Source organism: Bubalus bubalis, chromosome 12 (assembly GCF_019923935.1).
Source record: "Bubalus bubalis isolate 160015118507 breed Murrah chromosome 12, NDDB_SH_1, whole genome shotgun sequence".
Classification (NCBI taxonomy): Eukaryota; Metazoa; Chordata; class Mammalia; order Artiodactyla; family Bovidae; genus Bubalus; species Bubalus bubalis.
The window spans coordinates 28,021,410-28,044,674 of NC_059168.1; the positions used below are offsets into that span (position 1 = coordinate 28,021,410).

The window sequence follows — 23,265 nt, forward strand, 5'->3', positions numbered from 1 at the left end:
AGTTTAAAAGAGACGCCAGTTATAAAGTAGATATGTGGTCAAGGCTGCTCCATGAATAAAATATTATTGTCATTTTTCAGTTCAGTTCAGTCACTCAGTCGTGTCTGACTGTTTGCGACCCCATGGACTGCAGCAGGCCAGGATTCCCTGTCCATCACCCACTCCCAGAGTTTACTCAAACTCATGTCCATTGAGTCAGTGATGCCATCCAACCATCTCATCCTCTGTCTTCCCCTTATCCTCCCACCTTCAATCTTTCCCAGCATCAGGGTCTTTTCAAATGAGTCAGTTCTTCGCATCAGCTGGCCAAAGTATTGGAGTTTCAACTTCAGCATTTGTCCTTCCAATGAATATTTAGGACTGATGTCCTTTAGGATGGACTGGTTGGATCTCCTTGCAGTCCAAGGGACTCTCAAGAGTCTTCTCCAACACCACAGTTCAAAAGCATCAATTCTTCGATGCTCAGCTTTCTTTATAGTCCAACTCTCACATCCATACATGACTACTGGAAAAACCATAGCCTTGACTAGATGGACCTTTGTTGCAAAGTAATGTCTGCTTTTTAATAAGGGGTCTAGGTTGGTCATAGCTTTTCTTCCAAGGAGTAAGCATCTTTTAATTTCATGGCTGCAGTCACCATCTGCAGTGATTTTGGAGCCCTCAAAAAGTCTGTCACTGTTTCCACTGCTTCCCCATCTATTTGCCATGAAGTGACTCGACTGGATGCCATGATCTTAGTTTTCTGAATGTTGAGTTTTAAGCCAACTTTTTGACTCTCCTCTTTCACTTTCATCAAGAGACTCTTTAGTTCCTCTTCGATTTCTCCCATAAGAGTGGTGTCATCTGCATATCTGAGGTTATTGATATTTCTCCCAGCAATCTTGATTCCAGCTTGTGCTTCATCCAGTCCAGCATTTCTCATGATGTAGTCTGCATATAAGTTAAATAAGCAAGGTGACAATATACAGCCTTGACGTACTCCTTTTCCTATTTGGAACCAGTCTGTTCCATGTCCAGTTCTAACTGTTGCTTCTTGACCTGCATACAGATTTCTCAGGAGGCAGGTCAGGTCTGGTATTCCTATCTCATGAAGAATTTTCCACAGTCTGTTGTGATCCACACCATCAAAGGCTTTGGTGTAGTCAATAAAGCAGAAGTAGATGTTTTTCTGGAATTCTCTTGCTTTTTTAATGATCCAATGGATGCTGGCAATTTGATCTCTGGTTCCTCTGCTTTTTATAAAACCAGCTTGAACATCTGGAAGTTCACGGTTCACGTACTGTTGAAGCCTGGCTTGGAGAATTTTGAGCATCACTTTGCTAATGTGTAAGATGAGTGCAATTGTGTGGTACTTTGAGCATTCTTTGGCATTGCCTTTCTTTGGGATTGGAATGAAAACTGACCTTTTCCAGTCCTGTGGCTACTGCTGAGTCTTCCGAATTTGCTGGCATATTGAGGGCAGCACTTTCACAGCATCATCTTTTAGGATTTGAAATAGCTCAACTGGAATTCCTTCATCTCTACTAGCTTTGTTTGTAGCAATGCTTCCTAAGGCCCACTTGACTATGCATTCCAGGATGTCTGGCTCTAGGTGAGTGATCACACCATCGTGATTATCTGGGTCGTAAAGATCTTTTTTGTATAGATCTTCTGTGTATTCTTGCCACTTCTTCTTAATATTTTCTGCTTCTGTTAGGTCCATACCATTTCTGTCCTTTACTGTGCCCATCTTTGCATGAAAAGTTCCCTTGGTATCTCTAATTTTCTTGAAGAGAATCTCTAGTTTTTCCCATTCTGTTGTTTTCCTGCATTTCTTTGCATTGATCACCAAGGAAGGTTTTTTTAATCTCTCCTTGCTATTCTTTGGAACTCTGCATTCAAATGGGTGTATCTTCCTTTTCCTCCTTTGTCTTCGCTTCTCTTCTTTTCACAGCTATTTGTAAGGCTACCTCAGACAATTTTGCCTTTTTGCATTTCTTTTTCTTGGGCATGGTCTTGATCACTGCCTCCTGTACAATGTCATGAACCTCTGTCCATAGTTCTTCAGGCACTCTGTCTATCAGATCTAATCCCTTGAATCTATTTTTCACTTCCACTGTATAATCATAAGGGATTTGATTTAGGTCATACCTGGATGGTCTAGTGGTTTTCCCTACTTTCTTCAATTTAAGTTTGAATTTGGCAATAAGGAGTTCATGATCTGAGCCACAGTCAGCTCCGGGTCTTGTTTTTGCTGACTGTATAGAGCTTCTCCATCTTTGGCTGCAAAGAATAGAATCAATCTGATTTCGGTGTTTACCAGCTCGTGACGTCCATGTGTAGAGTCTTCTCCTGTGTTTTTGGAAGAGGATGTTTGCTATCACCAGTGAGTTTTCTTGGCAGAACTCTATTAGCCTTTGCTAATTGTGATTTTTACTCAGTCTTAATTGAAATGATTCTACTAATTTTAATGAAAGATAATATGCTGACGTCCGCCTAGCAGCTTTGCTGAGACTGTGTCTATATGTTAAGAATGTACTCTGACCCTCTGGCCTCTCCAACCTCACTGCTTCCTCTTTGCTCCGTGGACCTTCCTCCCTGGCTGACCTGGGCAGTTTACCGGTCCCTAAGCACTGTCACTTTGTTCCCATGTCCTGGTATTTGTTGGTGCCTCCCCCATCTCCTCCTCCTCTCAGGGAGGGCCTATCTCCTTCTAGAATCCTCCATGGACCCCCAGTTCAAAGAGACCCCCTTTGTCCTAATCCTTTTAGCACCAAATATCTTTAAGGCACTCTGGTCCTATTTAGTTTCATCATTCTACACATTTCCCATCTCTGCCCCTGGATCATAAGCCTTATGGTTAAGGCTTATAACCCCACCCCGCAATATTCAGGACAGTGATGGCTTACAACTTTTTGCCTCCTGCCCAGCATAGCACCCCCCACTCTACAGGCTCAGGAAATAGTAGTCAGGAAACTATACAAAAAGTAAATTTCAGTCCATCTTCTTCCCACATCATCATCATGTACAGATAAGAAGGCACCACCCCCGATGAGATGTGATTATGGTTTGGCCATTCTTGAGGGCAAAATCCATAGGAAGCACATCAAGGTGGAGATCCCAGAGGGAGCATCCTCCAAAGTGAGACGTGGCCCCTCCACGGGAGGGGCTCTCACCATCTCATCAGTCTGTGTTGTTTTGTATTAGGTTCCAGTACTGCCTTAGCAAATCACCACAAACTTGGTGGTTTAAAATAACAGAAATCTCTCCTCTCACATTTCTGGAGGTCAGACGTCTGAGACCAGTGTCAATGAACCAGAGTCCAAGTGCGGATGGAGGCATGCTCCCTCCAGAAGCTCTAGGACAGACCCTTCCCTGCCTCTTCCAGCTTCTGGCAGCTCCAACTTCTGACAGCACCACCTTCCTTGGCTTGTGGCAACTTCATTCTAATCTCTGCTTCCTTGGTCACACTGCTTTCTCCTTCCTTCTCAAATCTCCCTCTACCTTCATTTTATTAGGACATTTGTGACTGCGTTTAAGGCCCATCCTGGTGATCCAAAATAATCTCCCCAACTCAAGATCCTTAACTTCATCACAACTGTTGAGTTCTTTTTTGCCATCTCAGGTAACATTTACACATTAAGGGATTAGGACTGGGATATCTTTGGGGCAGCCATGATGTAACCTACCACACAGACAAAAGTAACTGGAGCCTCCAAAGGGACAGAGACTTGTCCAAGGTCACACTTCAAGGTTGTAACAGAAATTAGGCAGAGATCCAGGTCTTCTTTCTGTCGATCTTAGACTCCTCCCACTAGACCATGCTGGTTCCTGTGAAAGTAAGACAAAGATCTTAGAATAGCACTTCATACCCTGATTCCTTGTCTTCTCTCTAGAACATGTGCTACTAGAAGTCCCCCACCTGTGCACCCTGCCCCTCGCTTGAGTCCTGGTTCTGTTACTTCGAACTCACTGTACATTCGCTGGCCTGTGTGGGCAGCTACAGTGGACTCACTAAATGGCATTTTCTCCTCTCCCTTCAGGACCGCCTCTTTTTTGTCATGGAGTATGTGAATGGTGGGGACCTCATGTTCCAGATTCAGCGCTCCCGAAAATTCGATGAGCCTCGTTCCCGGTTCTATGCTGCAGAGGTTACATCAGCTCTCATGTTCCTCCACCAACATGGAGTCATCTACAGGTACCTTTCCTCACCTCCTCTCTTCCCCAAAAGCGAAAAAATAGAGAGTTCTCCGGATGCTTGAACTGACTTTGGCTTCCACCCAACTGGTCTCTTAGCAACTCGCTTTAAATTAGTTGTTTGTTTCAATTTGCTTACAGAGGGCTTTTTTGGGGGCTGTTTATCACTGTAAATGTTAATATTTGAATAGCCCCGGGAGATCTGATCCACTGTTTGTGCCAGTTTTGATTGAAGCTTAAGCAGGACATTTTAAAGGCCCAGTGCCAAGTAACCTTGGGGTGACCTTCATTTCTCTCCCCTCCCCGCCCCCCCCTGCCACCCCAACCCTCTTCCTTGAACATCAGGGCATTCTCTGTACTTCTTCCTTCTGTGCCATGAACTTCCTCCCCTTCCCAACCTCTTGCCACTTCCTGAGTTTGTTTGGCTTAGTTGTCTCCAGCAGATAGAATCAGAGAAGGAGGAGTTCCTTGGGGGGTCTCAGGGTTTATGATCTAGGAGGGAAGAGGGGAGGGGACCTAGACAGTATCTAACAGGAAGTGACTCTCTGCAGATCATCCAGTCCCTTGTTACTGCCTTGTCCCCCTTCCAAGAAAACATGGAACACACACACACACACACACACACACACACACACACACACAAATTTTCCAGTAAGAGAGCAGTACTACTTACGCAGGCTCTTCTGTGAGGTCAGGAATTCTGGGAGGAGTAAATATTTATAATTAGCAACAAGGACACTAAAGTTCCTTCAGGCTTTTGTCAATGATTGTCAATTTCTTTACTTAGAATTTGCTTCCTCCTTTTTCCTTCAATTGGGTTGAAGAATAGCTGGCTTGATTCAACCCAAAACTAATCCCTCACCAGAACTTCACTGGCCCTGCTCCTGGGAGCAATGCCCTGACTAAAAAAAAAATGTTCTCCAAAGGGTTCTGAAACCAACCCTCAGCTTCTTTAATTCCCTCTGCTCAAAATAGTCAGTGGCTCCCTATGGCCTGCATAACAAAGCCCATACTTTCTAGCCTGCTGTTGTGGTCCTCCACGTCACACGTCCACACATTTGTTTCCTATTACTGCATAACAAATTACTACAAATGCGGTGCTTAAAGCATTGATTATTTCACAGTTCCCACAGGGCAGAAGTCTAGGCACAGCGTACCCGGGTCTCTCTGCTGTGATCAAGATGTCAGCCAGGCTGCTTTCTTGTTGAAGTTTGAGCTCCTCTTCCAGGCTCACTTGGTTATGGGCAGAATTCATTTCCTTGCAAATGGAGAATACACATGGCTTCTTCATGGTCAGCAGGAGTGAAAGCCTTTCCTGCTTTGAGTCTCTAACTTCAGGGAGTCCTGGACCCTCTTTGAAAAGGATCACTTGATTAGATTGGGCCCACCCAGGCTAATCTCCCTTTTAACTCAAAGTCAAATCATTTAGGGAGCTTAATTATGCCTGCAAATCCCTTGGCCCTTGCCCTATGATGTCTTATAATTGTGAGTGATATCACACACCTTTTCACATTGTTTTGGTTGGAGGTAAGCCACAGTTTCTCCACCATACACAAGGGGAAGGGGTTATGGGATTATACCAGAGTGCGAAACATTGGGAGTTGCCTTAGGTTATATCTACTACAGCCCAATACACCTCACTTCCCATGATCTCTTGAACTTACCAAGGTTCATGCATGTGTGTGTGCTAAGTCATTCAATCGTGGCTGACTCTGTGCGATGCTATGGGCTACAGCCTGTCAGGCTCCTCTTTCCATGGGATTCTCCAGGCAAGAATACTTGAGTGGGTTGCCATGCCCTGCTCCAGGGGATCTTCCTGACCCAGGAATCGAACCTGAATCTCTTACATATCCTGCATTGGCAAGCAGGTTCTTTACCACTAGCACCACCTGGGAACCCAAGGTTCTTAGCTTGCCTCAAGCTCATTTGACAATTCCCTACTTTCTTGTTCTTCTGTCCTCCTCTTTCCAGCCCAGAAGCCTGATGCAATACTGCCTGCCTGCTAGAAGCCTGGTCCCACCAGCTAGAGCAAGTCTCTCCATCCACCACTTTATTTGTAATTTGGGAATGTCACACCCTCTCCCTTAGGACCATGGCAGCTTCTTTATTAACCCTTTGACCTTCTTATTTTACATCCTCTTATTATCTTGCACATAGTAGATGAACAAGAAATGACCCTTGGCCTCAGTTTAAATTCCTAATCTCTGCCTCCAAAGCAGCTTGCCGACTAGTTAGAGATACTGGCGTTAGATATGTGAAAATATCACCCATATTACAAGGCAGTGCACTCTTAGGAGCCAGTGACTAGAAGAATTGTCATTCACTGAGACATCATCCCTATCCACTCCCTATCAGAGTGGGTATAATCACCCACAGTTTACCAGCAGAGATTCAGAGATTCCCCTTAAATAGTGGGTGGGCCAAAAGGTTTGTTCTGGTTTTTCCATAACTTCTTACAGAAAAACCCGAACAAGCTTTTTGGCCAACCCAATAATTTGCCCAAGGCCGTATTCGGTAAGTGACAGACTTAGGAAGTGTAACTGATCAGCAGGCTCCTGCTGTACATCATGACACTTGTCCATAGTCTTTACTAGTCATTCCTGGTACTCCAAAACTTGACTTTTCCTTACATTTCTAGTTTCTTTTCCTTTCTGCTTGCCTAGATGAATACTTGCCTCTCACCTCACCTGTGAACACTTCTGTTCTAGACTTGTCCCCTCTTTCTCTCCTTTCTATTTCCCTGGCCATTTCTCCTTAATCTCTATATAACGTGGCCTGATCCTTCTCCCCTCCAACCCCCATCCTCTAAATACTGTTTTTTTCCAGGGCCTTCATCCCTAAATACTCTCCCTGAGCAATTTCAGCCGTTGCCTGTCTCCAAATGACACCTGTGTGCCCGAGACTCCCATATCACTGTCTCCAGCCCCCAGTTCTCTCTAGATCCCTGCACAAGACTACTCTCTCCAGATGATCTCCAAGGCTTTCTACCTTCTTTCCCAGGTAGTTTGCAAGAGTTTACTGACCTGAGTCCTCACTGCCTCTTGCTTTTCTCCCTCCTATCTTGTCTACCTCCCTCTCCAGCACAGCCCAGTGTTCTTTCAAAGTATAGGCTGATGGTCACGTGGTGCTCTTCCTAGCATCCTTCTACCTTTACTAGATAAAGCACAGCCCCTTTTGCTGGCCATCAGAATCCATCAGCCCTGGCCCTGGTGCTGCTATGCTCGGCTGCATGACTTGGGCATGGCACAGGAGGGAGGGGCCCAGGTGGTGAGTGGGAGCTGGCACCCAGGTCTGCTCTGCTAGTGCATCTGGTTTCAGCCCGAGGAAGAGATGCTTTTTCTACCTAGAGGAGACCCCTTTTTTGTTTCTCACAAAGACACCATGCATGCTAAAAGGGCCCTGATGGTCCCCAGTGATCTTTTGATCCTCATCACTATTCCCCCAACTGTGTAGCCCACCCTCTATGCCCTCCAGATGAGACCATTCTCCCCCAAATGCCCTTCTCTTTCATTTTTCCAAGTCTTTGTCTCTACCATCCCTAGAATTCCCTTGTTCACAATCTGTATCTTGCTCAGTGAAGGGCTCCTAGGTCACATCCATGGTCTGACTGTCTAAGGGTCCCTGGTTTAAAAAAAAAATAGGTAGATTCCAACATACTAAATGAGGGGACTAGATCAGGATATAGATGGGGAAAGAATGGCCGTGAATTGATGATTGCTGAGACTGGGTGTTGGGTACACAGGGGTTCACTATTATGTCTGCTTTTGTGAATGTTTTAAATTTGCCGTAATAATCGTATTTTTTTTCCTTAAAGAATAGCAATTCCAGGGTAACATTCCTAGAGTCTTTGATTCATTAGGTCTGGTATGGGATTCAGGAATCTTTACTTTCTTAAAGAATTCCTCAGGTGACTTGGGGACCACAGGTATAGAAAAGTTCTGTTCTGCCTTCAGGACTGTGTAAGATGCCCCTGCTCTGGGAGCCTACCCTGACCATTCAGCCTGTCATGGGGATCATGCCTCCCTTGGGTGACAGCATCTCTCTGTTTCAAGCCAGTTCCCTTTGTCAGCCTTGTATTTTTACTTAAGATACCTGTTCTGTGATTGAGAACTCCATGCAGGCGTGCTTATCTGGCCAGCCTAGGTTATTATGCTGCTTGTAGTAAGTGTTCACTAAATACTTGTTTTCATCTCTAATGTTCCAGAACCCTGCAGTCTAGCTGGGTTGCTATCTCATCAGTTCAGTTTAGTTCAGTCCCTCAGTCGTGTCCAACTCTTTGCAACCCCATGGACTGCAGCACACCAGGCCTCCCTGTCCATCACCAACTCCCAGAGTTTACCCAAACTCATGTCCATTGAGTCAGTGATGCTATCCAACCATCTCATCCTCTGTTATCGCTTTCTCCTCCCACCTTCAATCTTTCCCAGCATCAGGGTCTTTTAAAATGAGTCAGCTCTTTGCATCAGGTGGCCAAAGTATTGATCTTGTCAGAAACTTATCTTTTTTACATGTTCTCTCAAATAATCAGCTTTAGGTTTTCCTGATCAGTTTCACCACATTCTTTTCTTCTACTTAATTCCTATCCCTCCTTTCTGTTTACATGTCTTCCAGTGCCTAAGACTTCACTCTGCTCTTTTTCTAATTCTTGGGGGTGGTGATTATTTTGTGTTCAGTATTTCCCAGCATCAGGGTCTTTTCAAATGAGTCAGTTCTTTGCATCAGGTGGCCAAAGTATTGGAGTTTCAGCCTCAACATCAGTCCTTCCAATGAACACCCAGGACTGATCTCCTTGAATGGACTGGTTGGATCTCCTTGCAGTCCAAGGGACTCTCAAGAGTCTTCTCCAACACCACAGTTCAAAAACATCAATTCTTCAGGGCTCAGCTTTCTTTATAGTCCAACTCTCACATCCATACATGACCACTGGAAAAACCATAGCCTTGACTAGACGGACCTTTGTTGGCAAAGTAATGTCTCTGCTTTTTAATATGCTATCTAGGTTGGTCATAACTTTCCTTCCAAGGAATAAACGTCTTTTAATTTCATGGCTGCAATCACCATCTGCTACCTCGTACCTGTGCACTTTTGAAAGTCTGTGTTGGAAGCATCTGTTGGAACACTCAGTTTTTCTTCCTTGACCCTGAATTGCCCCATTCCTGCATGTTTCTCATTTCATAGATGAATTAGGACCACGTGATCTCTCTTTCGCATGCTTCTTTATTTGAAGCTGCCAGTACAAGGGCTGTATGATACATGTGTCTGCCTGTTCGCCTGTGAAGCCCAGATGGCAACCATATTTTGGTGCAAGGGTTTATCTGGGAGGTTGGCAAGACTAAATTTTGCAGGAAGAACCTCATTGCCAAAGTTGAAATAGAATTTTCCAGCCTTCCTGCTGGAAGTTATACACAAACTAATTAGTGGTTAATTGGCCAGGGTTCCGGAACTAAGGGAAGAAGCTGTTCCTCTGGCCAAGGGCTCACACTAGAAGGTGAGTCCAGGCTGACAGGCAGGCTACTTTCCTCTGGGTCTCTCTAGTCAGGTTCCCCACATGGGTGGCACAGGGCACTGTCTCTGTTTTCTCTGCTCAGCATTCCTAGGAACCCTCTGTGTGCTGAGGTGGGAGCAGGTGTTAGCTCACTGTGGGTCCACACTTCCTAACTATGCCTTTTGAACATTTCTTCTCCTCCTTTATGCCTTCACACACACCATGATAGGGAAAGTTGTGAGGGGCAGACTTTCTTCTGAAATTTGATGTAGGGAACTTTCTCCTACTGTGCACCATGCTCAGAGCTTATCTGTTTTCCTCTGAGCTGCTCAGGACAGCAGCTGAGTCTCAGGGTACTCATCTGTCCATGGGACAAGGAAGTGAGAAGATGGGATCCACCTCAGACACAGAGGGCAGTGGGGGCCCTGGGAAGAGAACCAGGGGCTTGGCAGACAGAAAGGCATCTTCTTCCACAGTCATAGTTACCACCGCAGAGGGTGGTAAAGAACATGGCTTCTGCCCCTCTGGCCAAGTGTCTTAACACTAGAAGAATGAATTCTTTCCTTTGTTTTTATAAAGCTAAATTCCCATGTTTTAAAATTACAGAAGTAATAGTCATAGGAAAAATCAAAATTTAAACAGAAAAGTAAAATCAGTTCTCTCTTCACCAACCTCATAACCATCCAGGGCAAAACAGATGAAGAGTTGCTAGAGAATCCTTTAAAAAAATCTTGAGCAAGTGATTGGATCTCTTTATGAGTGGCTTCCATGTGAGGTTCAGATAATACCTGCCTTGACTCCTCTCTAAGGTAGTTGAGTGTGGTCATGACAAGTTGAACTGTACAAATAAAAGTGAAGGATATGAAAAGAAGGGGAAATGATGAGGAATTTATGTCAGGTATCACTGATGATTAACTTTTGTCACATTGAGCACTAAAATTTGGTCTTTAACCAGCAGGAGTGGAAATTGTAAGTTATAAAGCTCTCTTGCTCCTTTAATTCTCCAAGATTGTCAATCCTCAATGAGTCATCACCATCACCCCCCAAGAGCTGATCTATGCCTGATGCCAGAACTGAGAGGCCATAGCGGACAGGAGGAGAGAAAAGGGCATTTCTGCTTTGGCCCTGTCTAGGTCACTCTACTCAAGAGGTGCTTAGAAAAGATTTTCGTGTTGATGATGATGTTTGTAAAAGTCAGTGAAGAATTAAGAGCAGGGAACAAAGATTTAATTCAGACTTAGATAAGCCTGAGTGTGAAATGTCTAGTCCTCTCCAGGGCTGGGGGATGAAGCCCAGAAGGAGGAACTTGGGAAGGATTTCCCTAGGAAGAGCTGGAGACAGAGGTCTCTGACTATGCCCTCCAAGCCAGGCCCACCCAGGAAATGCAGACAGAGTTGTGATGCGCTCTGTAGTCTTGCCTTTCTGGTGGTCTATGGGGGAGATTGTGGGGAAAATCTCATGGGGATCTTTGTCCCCACTGAGCACTGTTCTCAGCTGTCAACATTCTCCCACCCATTGTAGAAAATGATACTTTAATGCTTTAGTGTAAAACTCCTAAGGATCTAAGGGTTGAGTATGTAATGAGATGATATCAGTTCCCATGGCAGGAATCATGGTGTGAATATTAGATCAAGGGGGACCTCAGAGGCTATCTCATCCAACTCCATTTTATAGATACAGAACTTGGAAACCGAAACCAGGCAGTAACTTACTCAAGTTTACACAGTGAGGTGTTATAAAGCTTAGATGTTATTTTAATCAGAGATATACATAAAGATTCAAATAGTTCTACCAGGTACTTAAAGAAATGAAAATCTGTTTTCTGCCCTTCCTCTCCAACAATTTCCCCTTCCACAAAAATACCCGCTTGCAATTCTTTTAGCTTGCTGCTGCTGCTGCTGCTGCTGCTAAGTCGCTTCAGTCATGTCTGACTCTGTGAGACCCCATAGACGGCAGCCCACCAGGCTCCCCCGTCCCTGGGATTCTCCAGGCAAGAACACTGGAGTGGGTTGCCATTTCCTTCTCCAATGCGTGGAAGTGAAAAGTGAAAGTGAAGTCACTCAATCGTGTCTGACTCCTAGCGACCCCATGGACTGCAGCCTATCAGGCTCCTCCATCCATGGGATTTTCCAGGCAAGAGTACTGGAGTGGGGTGCCATCGCCTTCTCCGTCTTTTAGTTTATGCTTCTAGTATTTCTAAATAAAAGGGTTTTTTCCTTTCTTTTAGCTGATTGGATTCTGGTATATGCAAAGTAATTCAAAGTGACCAAATATATATATTTGGTCTTTTCCATATTCTTTTCTATCATGCTTTATTACAGGATATTAAATATACTTCCCTGTGCTTTACAGTAGGACCTTGTTGTTTATATATTTTAAATATAGTAGTTTGTATCTGCTAATCCCAAACTCCTGATTTATCCTATCTTTAACCCCTTTCCCCTTTGGTAACCATAAGTTTGTTTTCTGTCTGTGAGTCTACTTCTGTTTCGTAAATGAATTCATTAGTATCATAATTTATATTTCACATATAAGTGATGTCATATGATATTTGTCTTTCTCTGTCTGGCTTACTTCACTTAGTCTGATAATCTGTAGGCCATCCTTGAAGATTTTCTAAGGGCCAGGTCTTAGAAGACTGAGAAGGAAGGAAGAAGGAATCTCCCCAATCCCTCCCCAGCCTCTGTTTTGTATGAACATTAGCTACACTGGAAACATACTGAAAGAAGATGAGACTCTAAATATTAGACCTTCCAGTTATTAACATAGCCTTTAACCAGAGACCTTCCTCTCAGGAAACACCTACCTGTGGCCATGGCAGGAAAGGTTTCCAAGGATCAAGGCAGGCTATCATTCCCCAAACTAGACCCAAAATACATATATCCATCCAATTGCCCTATTTTTAGTTCTATACCCTGGTGCCTGCACTCTCCCTGATTCCACCCTGGTCCTTGAGACTTTCTGTTTCTCTTCTCCAGAGAGTAAGTCTCTGAGGCAGAGAAGGGGGTATGCAGAGTAAGAAGAGAATCTGAGTGTATAGTTGCTTTTTAACCAGATCTTTATCTACATCACCCTCATCTCCAGAGGTAACAGTTATTGTAAATTCCTGAGCTTTGTTAGAGCAGGAAACGGGAGATTCTACAGCATAAATTTAATTGTCCTTTACTTATCCCATTGCTGGCTCAGGATGCAGCTCTTTCTCAGGTCTCCTGAGCCATTCCCACTCAGCCCTTTGCTTTTCTGCTTCCAAAATTACATTGCTGGTCTTTCTTCTGTTGTTTCCCCATCTTTGTGTGTTTAGGCCTTTGTGTGTAATTTGGGGAAGGAGAAAAAATAATGTGTGAGCATTCAAGCTACCTATTTATCTAGAAGTGAAAAATAAGAACAGAAATAATAACTATCGCAGCAGTAGCAGCAGCAGCAGCAACAACGATAGCTGCTGCTGCTGCTGCTAAGTCGCTTCAGTCGTGTCCGACTCTGTGCGACCCCATAGACAGCAGCCCACCAGGCTCCCCATCCCTGGAATTCTCCAGGCAAGAACACTGGAGTGGGTTGCCATTTCCTTCTCCAATGCATGAAAGTGAAAAGTGAAAGTGAAGTCGCTCAGTCGTGTCCGACTCTTAGCAACCCCATGGACTGCAGCCTACCAGTCTCCTCCGTCCATGGGATTTTCCAGGCAAGAGTACAGGAGTGGGGTGCCATTGCCTTCTCCAACAACGATAGCAAGACACTCATTTTAGGCTTCGTTACCAGCCAGACTCTATTCTGAGCACTTTGCACCCATTTACTCATTTAGTCATCACACAGTAACCCTATGTGGTAGATACAGCTGTTATTCATGGGATTCATGGCATTTCCAAAGAAGGAGATCCTGCCAGATCTCACGTTGCTGCCACCGCTGTCAGGCCACCCTGCCCCAGTGCTGCCTCGCATGGGAAGCAAAGTTGTGTGTTGGAGACAGCGCTGAGCTGCAGCCAGGGAGCTGGGGCTGGATCCCACGTATGCTGCATCTTTGTTGTGTTTTCCTGAGCAGAACACTTAAACTGTTTGAAGTGTATCTTCCTCACTGTACCATGGGAATTGGAATGAGAACTTCCCTGGACTGTTTGGAGAATTACATCAGAAAACATTTTTCGGAAGTGCTGAGCACAGTCCTTGGCACCTAGGAAGCTCTATAAATATTGGTTGGATGAAGGGCAGAGTGGAGGGTTATGGAGTCAGAGGATGTTATGGACTGAATTGTGTCCCCTCCAAATTCATGTGTTGAAGTCCTAATTCCTAGTACCTCAGAATGTGGCTGTACCTGGAGATAGGGTCTTTAAAGAGGTAAAAGGTAAAATAAGGTCATCAGGGTGACCCCTAATCCAGTATGACCAGTGTTTTAATAAGATTAGGACACAGAAATATATGGAGGGAGACCATGAAGACCCTAGGAGAAAATCCATTTATAGGCTGAAGAGAGATCTCAGAAGAAACCGATCCTCAAGCTGGGGCCTCCAGAACTGGAAGAAATATGTTTCTCTTGTTCCCAACAGAGTGTGTGCTTGGCTCTGGCAGCCCTAGCAAACCAAAAAGTGAAAAGTGAAAGTGAAGTCGCTTAGTCGTGTCCGACTCTTAGCGACCCCATGGACTGCAGCCTACCAGGCTCCTCCGTCCATGGGCTCTCTACAGAGAGCCCAGGGTGCAGTCCCAGCAGTGACACCAACCGTGTAGCCCTGGGCAAATGGCCACAGTTTCCTGTAAAATGTGGAGCTCAGAAAAATGGAGCTCCTAATAAATATCAAAATAAGATGGCCAGGCTGCCGTTCTGGCATAAATTGAAAGCTTTAAATAAACTGATAGACCTAGAAAGCACTCTGTAAGTTGTTTGGGGCCCGGTGAGGCATGGGGAGCTGCCAGTATCCCGGCAGTGATAACACCCCATCATCAGGGTGGTGGACATGTGAGGCTTTGCCCCTGTGCAGAGCCCAACTAAGGGCCCAGCAGGACAGGGCTTAGGTCTCAGAGTCAGGCAGTATTTCAGGGGAGGGAGCCTTTCCTTGGCATTATTTCAGTACTACGAGCACCTAGGGACCATAGGGCAGGATGAGTGAGTGCTGAGAAACGCATGAGAAAGTGGCCAGCAGGGCTGGAACACCCGAGGTATGCCTGCATTGGAACGCTACCGAGTCTACTTTCTGTACCTCAGCCTCCTTGATGGGCTCCCTTGGCACCTACCATCTTCACAAGCTCCTACACCCACCCTCTGTTCCTTACACGATCTGCTTCAGCAAAAAAGCTGACTTCAAAAATGTGCATCTTGGTAATGAGACTTATTTCATTCCTCTACCGTGTTGTATAATTGAAGGGCTTGTCCTCCTGATAAAGGAATATTAAGTATGATTGTGGAGTTTTCAGGGATAGTCACTTTTTGGTGAGTCTAGGTTTACTTAGAGACGGGACTGTCTTCACCCTGAACTCCTTTCATACAGTGTCACCTGCTGATGACCGTGTGGGGTGAAGTCGTTATGATATGATAAAGGAGAGAGGAAGAGTGAACGGAGACAGAGCTGGCTGGGACAGAAGCCAAGTTTACATTCCTCTGAGGAAGCCACGTTATTGCTGACCAGATCAGAAGTAGAATTCTGACTCCATTGACATTGGACGTTCAGAGCAAACAGGAAGTTTGGAACCAGAGGGAAATTCCTGATTAAATGCGTCTGAGTGTTTCAACATAGTGGTGCATGAGAGAAAATGATCGGGGAGCTATCAACTACTTTTGTGTCTCTCACGATACTCACCACAGAGCTGAGGACCCAATGTAGTGGTTAAGGACTGCTGGCTCAAATTCTGTCTCCAGTGCTTATTAGATATATGATCTTAGGCAGCTAACTTCTCTAACTCTGTTTCTTCATCTGTAAAATGGAGATATTACCTCCCACAAAGAGAGATTGTGAGAATCAAATACATGTTAATAGGTGTAAAGTCATTATGATTGTGTGATTGTGTCAGTTACAGTGTAAACACTGAGTACTCACTGCTGGTATTGGCATTGTTATTCTATTTCACGAGTGGTTGAGTAGACAATTGGTAAGTTTCACCTTGTATCTTGCTAGCTGGTGAAGTGATGAAAACATCTTGCCAGGTTAGAGTCTCCCAAACAAAGGCTACTTTGAGGACCTGAGTTCTGTCTTACGAAGCACAATTCAGTATCTGTAGCTTTTATGGCCATGCAGTGGTCTATAGAATGTAGACATCCTTGAACATGTATTATCAATGTATTCAACAGTAGAACTTGAATTCTCCTAGGCTTAGTTTGATGATTTTGTTTCTTCAATGCCTTTGGCTATTGATTGCACTGCAAAAAAAAAAAAAAAAAGGGAATTGTTTTAGCAAACAATGGATAGTTCTGCCACATGGTACGTAGAGTCTATGCAGACATTTGAGTGGATCCCAAGGTCTCAGTGGGCCCTGGATGAGTCCAAGATGACTCAAGCTGGTTGGGGGGGATGGGGTGTCTCTTCAGCCCTCGAAAGCATTAGGGGCCACATTTAATTAGCTTTGCTTCTCATTTTGGTTGTGTGATAACAGGCTGATGGATTAATCCTGGTGGTTGTTGCCATCTTCTCTGTCCTTGCTTCTGGTTCTCTTCTCCCACCATTCCTGCACATTAATTGTCATAAAGCGGAGTTGGGGCATTTTCTTGCTCAGAAGTCTGCAGTGACTCCGTGTTATCTCAGGATAATGCCCAGACACTTCTGCCTCTTACCTGAAGCCATCCCCAAGCTGACCCTTTCGCTAGCTCATTCTCCAGGCTTTGCACACAGTTCTGTTCCTACCTACCCTGCCTTCCCAAGTTCTTCTACCACCAGACTCCCCTGTGGAGCTCTGCTTTTACCTGGCAGGTGTCCTCACCAACACAGCCACACATACTGTGCGTTTATCACCCAGATCCCAAACATTGACTCCTGTCTTTACCTAGGAATACCGTCACTTTTCCTAGAATACCAGATTTTCTTCTTCACTTTTTCTTTTTTTCTCTTTCCCATCCTTTAAGATTCAGCTTCAGTTTATTTTCCCCTGGCCCCTTCAAGCAAAGTTAGTCCTTTCTTCCTCTCATTAACACTGCATCTGTTCCATTATATTCTAGTTTTTCTCACATTGTACTGAAACTATTTCTTGATTGAATGATCTTATAGAGTTTCTGCAGGTTATGCTGAACTTATGATTTAGCCCAATTGCCCGTGAGTTCATGGCTCAACCTATTCAAATGTATCAAGCAAGACACCTCCAGGGAGGTGGGGCGACTTTCTAAATATATTTGGTCACAGGGATGCAAAACTTTCTAACAGACTTCTTGCTAGACCCACATTTCCCTGGGTTTCCTTTCTGTGTGCACTACCCCATTCCATGGTCTTTTTGTTTTTCACAATGTCTGGTCAGTGAAGTGCTACAGTAGAGAGAACCTGAGGCCAGGAATTGGGCCAGAACTCTAATAAAGCTTTGCCTCAGTTGAGTGACCTCAGGCAAATTATTGCTTCTCTCTGGACCTCAGCTCCCTACACAGTGGCTGCTTTGGAGGGTCTTGCTCTGTGCGCCTAGATCCTAAGGTTGTTGTTCTGGGAATTCCAACAGATTCTGAAAATAAATCTCTAAAAATGGCATCTACAGATACCTCAGTGAGTCTCCAGAGGTAACTGAATTTAAGTAGCAAGAGTGTCTGGCGCCTGCCGGAGAGGTTAGAGGTCCTAGAACATGAGACTTCATACCCACGTACTCCTGTGCTTTGCACTCTGAGTATCAGATGACAATCTGTGGATCTGCCCTCTAATGTATCCATAGTCCCCCCCTCTTAAAACAAGTAGCTCCAGAGGCCATAACCACTATATGGGTAGGAGTTCAGTCTGAGAATCAGGGCTGCTTGCTTAGAAAGTCACGGTCATATTAGGGTTGAACATTTCACACCCCATGACTCCAAACCCTCTCTGAAATGGGGCATCTCTCAGATGAAATGTACTCCATTGTTAGAATTCTGCTGATGCAAAAGCATTCTTCCAAAAGGGATTTTGGTTTGAGTTTGTACCTTTTCAGGAAGAGCACAGCTCTGTTGTTAAGAGAGCTGTGTCCTACTCATTTATTCAGTCAACAATGATTGTGAAGCCTCCTTAGTGTATCAGGAGTTGTATTGGTGTATTCATACAGATACCATCAAAAGAGAAAGACACACATTCTCTGCCCTCCTAGCCCTTAAGTTTGGGTGGGGATGCCAGACAATAAAATGGACAATAACAATTTAAAAAATCTGATGAGGATGGTGATCTGGAGAGGATAGGGTGCCAGAAACTACATGGCAGAGATAGCTTGGCTGGATGAAGAAAACCAAGGAAGGTTTTCTGGGGGTAGTGATCTCTTCCAGGAGGGCCCCTGTAGAGTCAGTAGGAGTTGGCCAGAGTAAGAGGTCATAGGCGAGTGGACCACAGAGTGGGAACAGGATGTATGAAGGCTTGGGTGGGCAGGGCACCAGAAGGGTGTCTGTGGGTCTAAAGATTTTCTACAGGCCTGCTTCTCAAAACACAAAGGGAATCTTGGTGAGCAATGAGACCTGAGGGTAGGGCATGGACCCAGCCCATACTGAGGGGCATAGAATGACTGAAGTCACATGAATTCACACTGATGTACTGTTTGGTTGTATTATATGTGGGAATTACGGAAGAGGGGCTGACTATACAATAGAATTTCAGAGGTGTGAGTAAACTTGAAGGTCAGCTACTCCAGCTCCATCTTTTATAGGTGAATAAACTGAAAGTCAGGGATGTGGTGTGACTTGTCCAAAGTCATTCAAATCTCTTGGTAATGTAGGAAGAACCATGAGTGGGAACTCTGGTGTTTTTTGATAGTATGGGCTGATAAACTGACTCCAAATAAACAAGCAGAAACATCTGATTTGCAGTTGATTTCCATAGTGTAAATATTCCCTCTGGGGTGGGATGGATTTCAAACTACCCACATTTCACAATCAGCTCACAAAGCTCTTGAAAATTTAGCAATCTGATTTGTGAGCTGGCAGCAAAGGGGAAAGGGGCTTCCCTGGGGGCTCAGCAGTAAAGAATCTGCCTGCCAATGCAGGAGACTCAGGTTCAATCTCTGGGTCTGAAAGATCCCCTGGAGAAGAAAATGGCAACTCACTCCAGTATTCTTTCCTAGAAAACTCCATGGACAGAGGAGCCTGGTGGGCTACAGTACAGGGGGTCCCAAAGAGTCGGACAAGACTTAGTGACTAAACCACCAAAGAGGGAGAGCTATGAGCATCTCTTCCCAACTAACTCCATGGTCAGTAACATTTTATTCTTAGGTTGATATCACCCATGGTGGGAATATTTGTACCATGGAAATCATCAAATGCTACAGATCAAAAGCTTATTTCCTCTAGAGAACTGTTTCTACATATTTATCAGTACCCTGCTATAAAATGAAATCTATAGATTAAGTTGGACAGCACTGTTCAAGTCAACTATATCCTTGTTGGTTTTCTGTCTGCTTGATCTGTCACTAAAAGAAGGTATTTGTGCATTTCTCCTTTCAGTTCAATCTTTTTTCTAACAGTTTTGTTGCAATTTAATTTACATACCATACAGTTCACCCACTGAAAGTATACAAATAAGTTTTTAATATATTCCCACAGTTGTGCAACTCTCACCAAAGTATTTTCATTCCTCCAAAAAGAAGCTCCATGTTTTTTACCCATCATTCCCCAGTCCTCCCCTATCCTCTCCCCCAGCCCTAGGCAGTCTACTTTCTCTGAAGATTTTCCTGCTCTGGACATTACATATAAATGGAATCATACAGCATGCAGTGTTTTGTAACTGGCCTTATATATATATATATATAGCATGTTTTCAAGGTTTATCCATATTGTAGCATGTATCAGTCCTTCATTCCTTTTTATGGCTGAATAAGAGGAACTAAAAAGCCTCTTGATGAAAGTGAAAGAGAAGAGTGAAAAAGTTGGCTTAAAGCTCAACAGCCAGAAAACGAAGATCATGGCATCTGGTCCCATCACTTCATGGGAAATAGATGGGGAAACAGTGGAAACAATGTCAGGCTTTATTTTGGGGGGCTCCAAAATCACTGCAGATGATGACCGCAGCCATGAAATTAAAAGATGCTTACTCCTTGGAAGGAAAGTTATGACCAACCTAGATAGCATATTCAAAAGCAGAGACATTACTTTGCCAACAAAGGTCCGTCTAGTCAAGGCTATGATTTTTCCAGTGGTCATGTATGGATGTGAGAGTTGGACTGTGAAGAAAGCTGAGCGCCGAAGAATTGATGCTTTTGAACTGTGGTGTTGGAGAAGACTCTTGAGAGTCCCTTGGACTGCAAGGAGATCCAACCAGTCCATTCTGAAGGAGATAGGCCCTGGGTGCTCTTTGGAAGGAATGATTCTAAAGCTGAAACTCCAGTACTTTGGCCACCAGATGTGAAGAGTTGACTCGTTGGAAAAGACTCTGATGCTGGGAGGGATTGGGGGCAGGAGGAGAAGGGGACAACAGAGGATGAGATGGCTGGATGGCATCACTGACTCGATGGACATGAGTCTGAGTGAACTCCGGGAGTTGGTGATGGACGGGGAGGCCTGGCGTGCTGCGATTCATGGGGTCGCAAAGAGTCAGACACGACTGAGCAACTGAACTGAACTGAATGTTATGTTGTATTGGTATACCACATTTTGTTTATTCATTTATCAATTGGTGGGCCCTTGGGTTGTCCACCTGCTGCTATTAATACTGCTATCCAAGTCATTGAGTGGACATATGTTTCCATTTACCTAACCTAGGAATAGAATTGCTGGGTCAAATGGTTTAAGTTTTTGAAGAACTGTCAAACTGTTTTCCAAAGTGTCTGCACCATTTTGCATTCCCACCAGCAACAAGTGAAGGTTCTAGTTTCTTCCCATCCTCACCAACATTTACCATTGTCTCTCTTTTTTGATGATATATCCCACTGGGTGTGGTGTATATCTAATTGTGGTTCTGAGTTCTATCAGTTTTTACCTCTATCTATTTAGATATTCTGTTGTTCAGTACATTCATGTTTAGGATCTTTAGGTCATCTTGAAGAATTGATGCCATCATTATATAATGTACCTTATTCCTGATAATTTCTCATATTGTAAAGTCTGCTTTGTCTGAAATCAATATAGATAGCTCAGCTTTCTTATGATTAATGTTAGCATGGTATTGCTTTCTCCATCCTTTCACTTTTAATCTATCTGGATCTTTATTATTTAATGCGTGTTTCTTTTTTTTTTTTAATTTAATTTTATTTTTTAAACTTTACATAATTGTATTAGTTTTGCCAAATATCAAAATGAATCCGCCACAGGTATACATGTGTTCTTATAGACAACATATAGTTGGGTCCTGTTTGTTGTTTCTCAATCCACTCTGACAATCTGTCTTTTAATTGATGTATTTAGACCATTCACACATGAAGTGATTATTGATAGAGTAGGATTGATATCTATCATTTTTAATGATTTTTTATTACATTTGTTTTTTGTTTCCCCTTGCCCCTGCTATTGCTTTTTTTTAATTAAAAAGAAAAATTGCCAATTGTAAGATGCACCTTAAATTCAAAATTATTAAAATGTAAAAAAAAAAGTGTGTTCTAGAATTTATGAGCCATAGTCATAGTACTGCTCCCCCCATAAGGAGGTTGTGGGGCTTAAATAGGGCTGTGCATCAAAGTACTTAGTGCAGTGTTTGGTACGGCAGTGGGCAGTGACTATTAACCATTATCATAATTACTGTATTAGTCCTATCCAGTTACTCTATGGATCTTAAAGCTGACCTGAACACCCCAGTTCTATCACTGCATCACAGTTGAGAATAACTACCCTAAATATGTAAGCATATGGTCCTGGATTGAGTTTTTTTGTGGCCACTTACTGTAAATATGTTCTCTTGGCCTGTTTGTTCTGTAGTCCATATTTAAATACAAAACTCTGAGATCGGATAGTGCTGTATTTGAATCCTAGATTCATCGCTTACAGAGAAATGACCTTGAGAAATTTATTCACCTCTCTCAGTCTCAGTTTCCTTATGTGTGAAATGTTTATATCAATACCTTCCTTGCAGAATGTGGTTAGGACATAGCAAGTGCCCAAATCATAGCTATTATTTTTATCAGTTGTCATCCTATCAATTTCTCTAAATTAGAGCTTACTGTGCCTCAGTATCCCTTTCTGAGCTGAAAACTCTAGGCAGGACCTGATGGGTACAGAGAATTTAAACATTAGCAGGGGAAATGCCCTGAACCATAGGGACCAATCTCTCCAGGTAGATTTGGCAGTGAGGAAAGGGGCTACTTCCTAACATTTATCACATGCAGGGTGCCCTCTTAGCCCTGGAGAGGGTCTGCTCTAGGGCTAAAAGAGATCCCAATTGATCCAGGCAGCAGGGGCCACATGAGGGCAGCCATCCTTCTCACATTCATCATAAAGCAGTGACTCCTGATAAAACACCAGCTGCATATTCATTGTGTGTTCTGTTGTGGGGGCCCTAGATAGGTGGTTGTGCTTAAACTCTGCAGCTTTCTCCTCAGCAATATTCTGCTGCTGCTGCTGCTAAGTCGCTTCAGTCGTGTCTGACTTGCGACCGCAGAGACGGCAGCCTACCAGGCTCTGCCGTCCCTGGGATTCTCCAGGCAAGAACACTGGAGTGGGTTGCCATTTCCTTCTCCAATGCATGCAAGTGAAAAGTGAAAGGGAAGTCCCTCAGTCGTGTCCGACTCTTAGCGACCCCATGGACTGCAGCCCACCAGACTTCTCCATTCATGGGATTTTCTAGGCAAGAGCACTGGAGTGGGGTGCCATTGCCTTCTCCCGGCAATATTCTAGATAATGCTAATTATTCATTTTCCTTTACTTCCTTATTCATTTGTCTCCTGTATTTTTGTTTCCTGAATCCACAGTTCGGGTTTAATGGGAATGAATTGCCGCCTTACCCTTCACTCCTCAGTTCAATTCAGTTCAGTCGCTCAGTCGTGTCTGATTTTTTGCAGCTCCATGGACTGCAGCACACCAGGCCTCCCTGTCCATCACCAACTCCTGGAGTTCACTCAGACTCATGTCCATTGAGTCGGTGATGCCATCCAACCATCTCATCCTCCGTCATCCCCTTCTCATCCTGCCTTCAGTCTTTCCCAGCATCAGGGTCTTTTCCAATGGGTTGGTTCTTCACATCAAGTGGCCAAAGTACTGGCACTTCAGCACTAGTCCTTCCAATGAATGTTCAGGACTGATTTCCTTTAGGATTAACTGGTCTGATCTCCTTGCAGTCCAAGGGACTCTCGAGAGTCTTCTCCAACACCACAGTTCAAAAGCATCAATTCTGCGCTCAGCCTTCTTTATGGTCCAACTCTCACATCCATACATGACTCCTGGAAAAATCATAGCTTTGAGTAGACAGACCTTTTACATCTTTAGAGTCTGAATAACACCAGGCTGGGCCTTTGGATCCAGATGAGCAGGGGACATCCATTGACAGAAGAATCCTACAGTGCTCGGCTCTGTTTCATGGTGGTGGAGAATATGTCAGCATTGAACTAAACATGAGAAGAGC

At 44.1% G+C, this 23,265-nt stretch overlaps 1 protein-coding gene across 4 annotated transcripts in view; it reads left to right on the forward strand.

The window, feature by feature from the left end:
• Positions 1-23,265, forward strand: part of PRKCE (protein kinase C epsilon) — a 543,326-nt gene that overhangs the window by 448,018 nt on the left and 72,043 nt on the right. For all 4 annotated transcript variants that reach the window (XM_006054783.4, XM_025262285.3, XM_025262284.3 and 1 more), the window contains one exon: positions 4,023-4,177. In XM_006054783.4, coding sequence (XP_006054845.1) covers positions 4,023-4,177 — 155 coding nt within the window. The remainder of the gene's footprint in view (positions 1-4,022; positions 4,178-23,265) is intronic.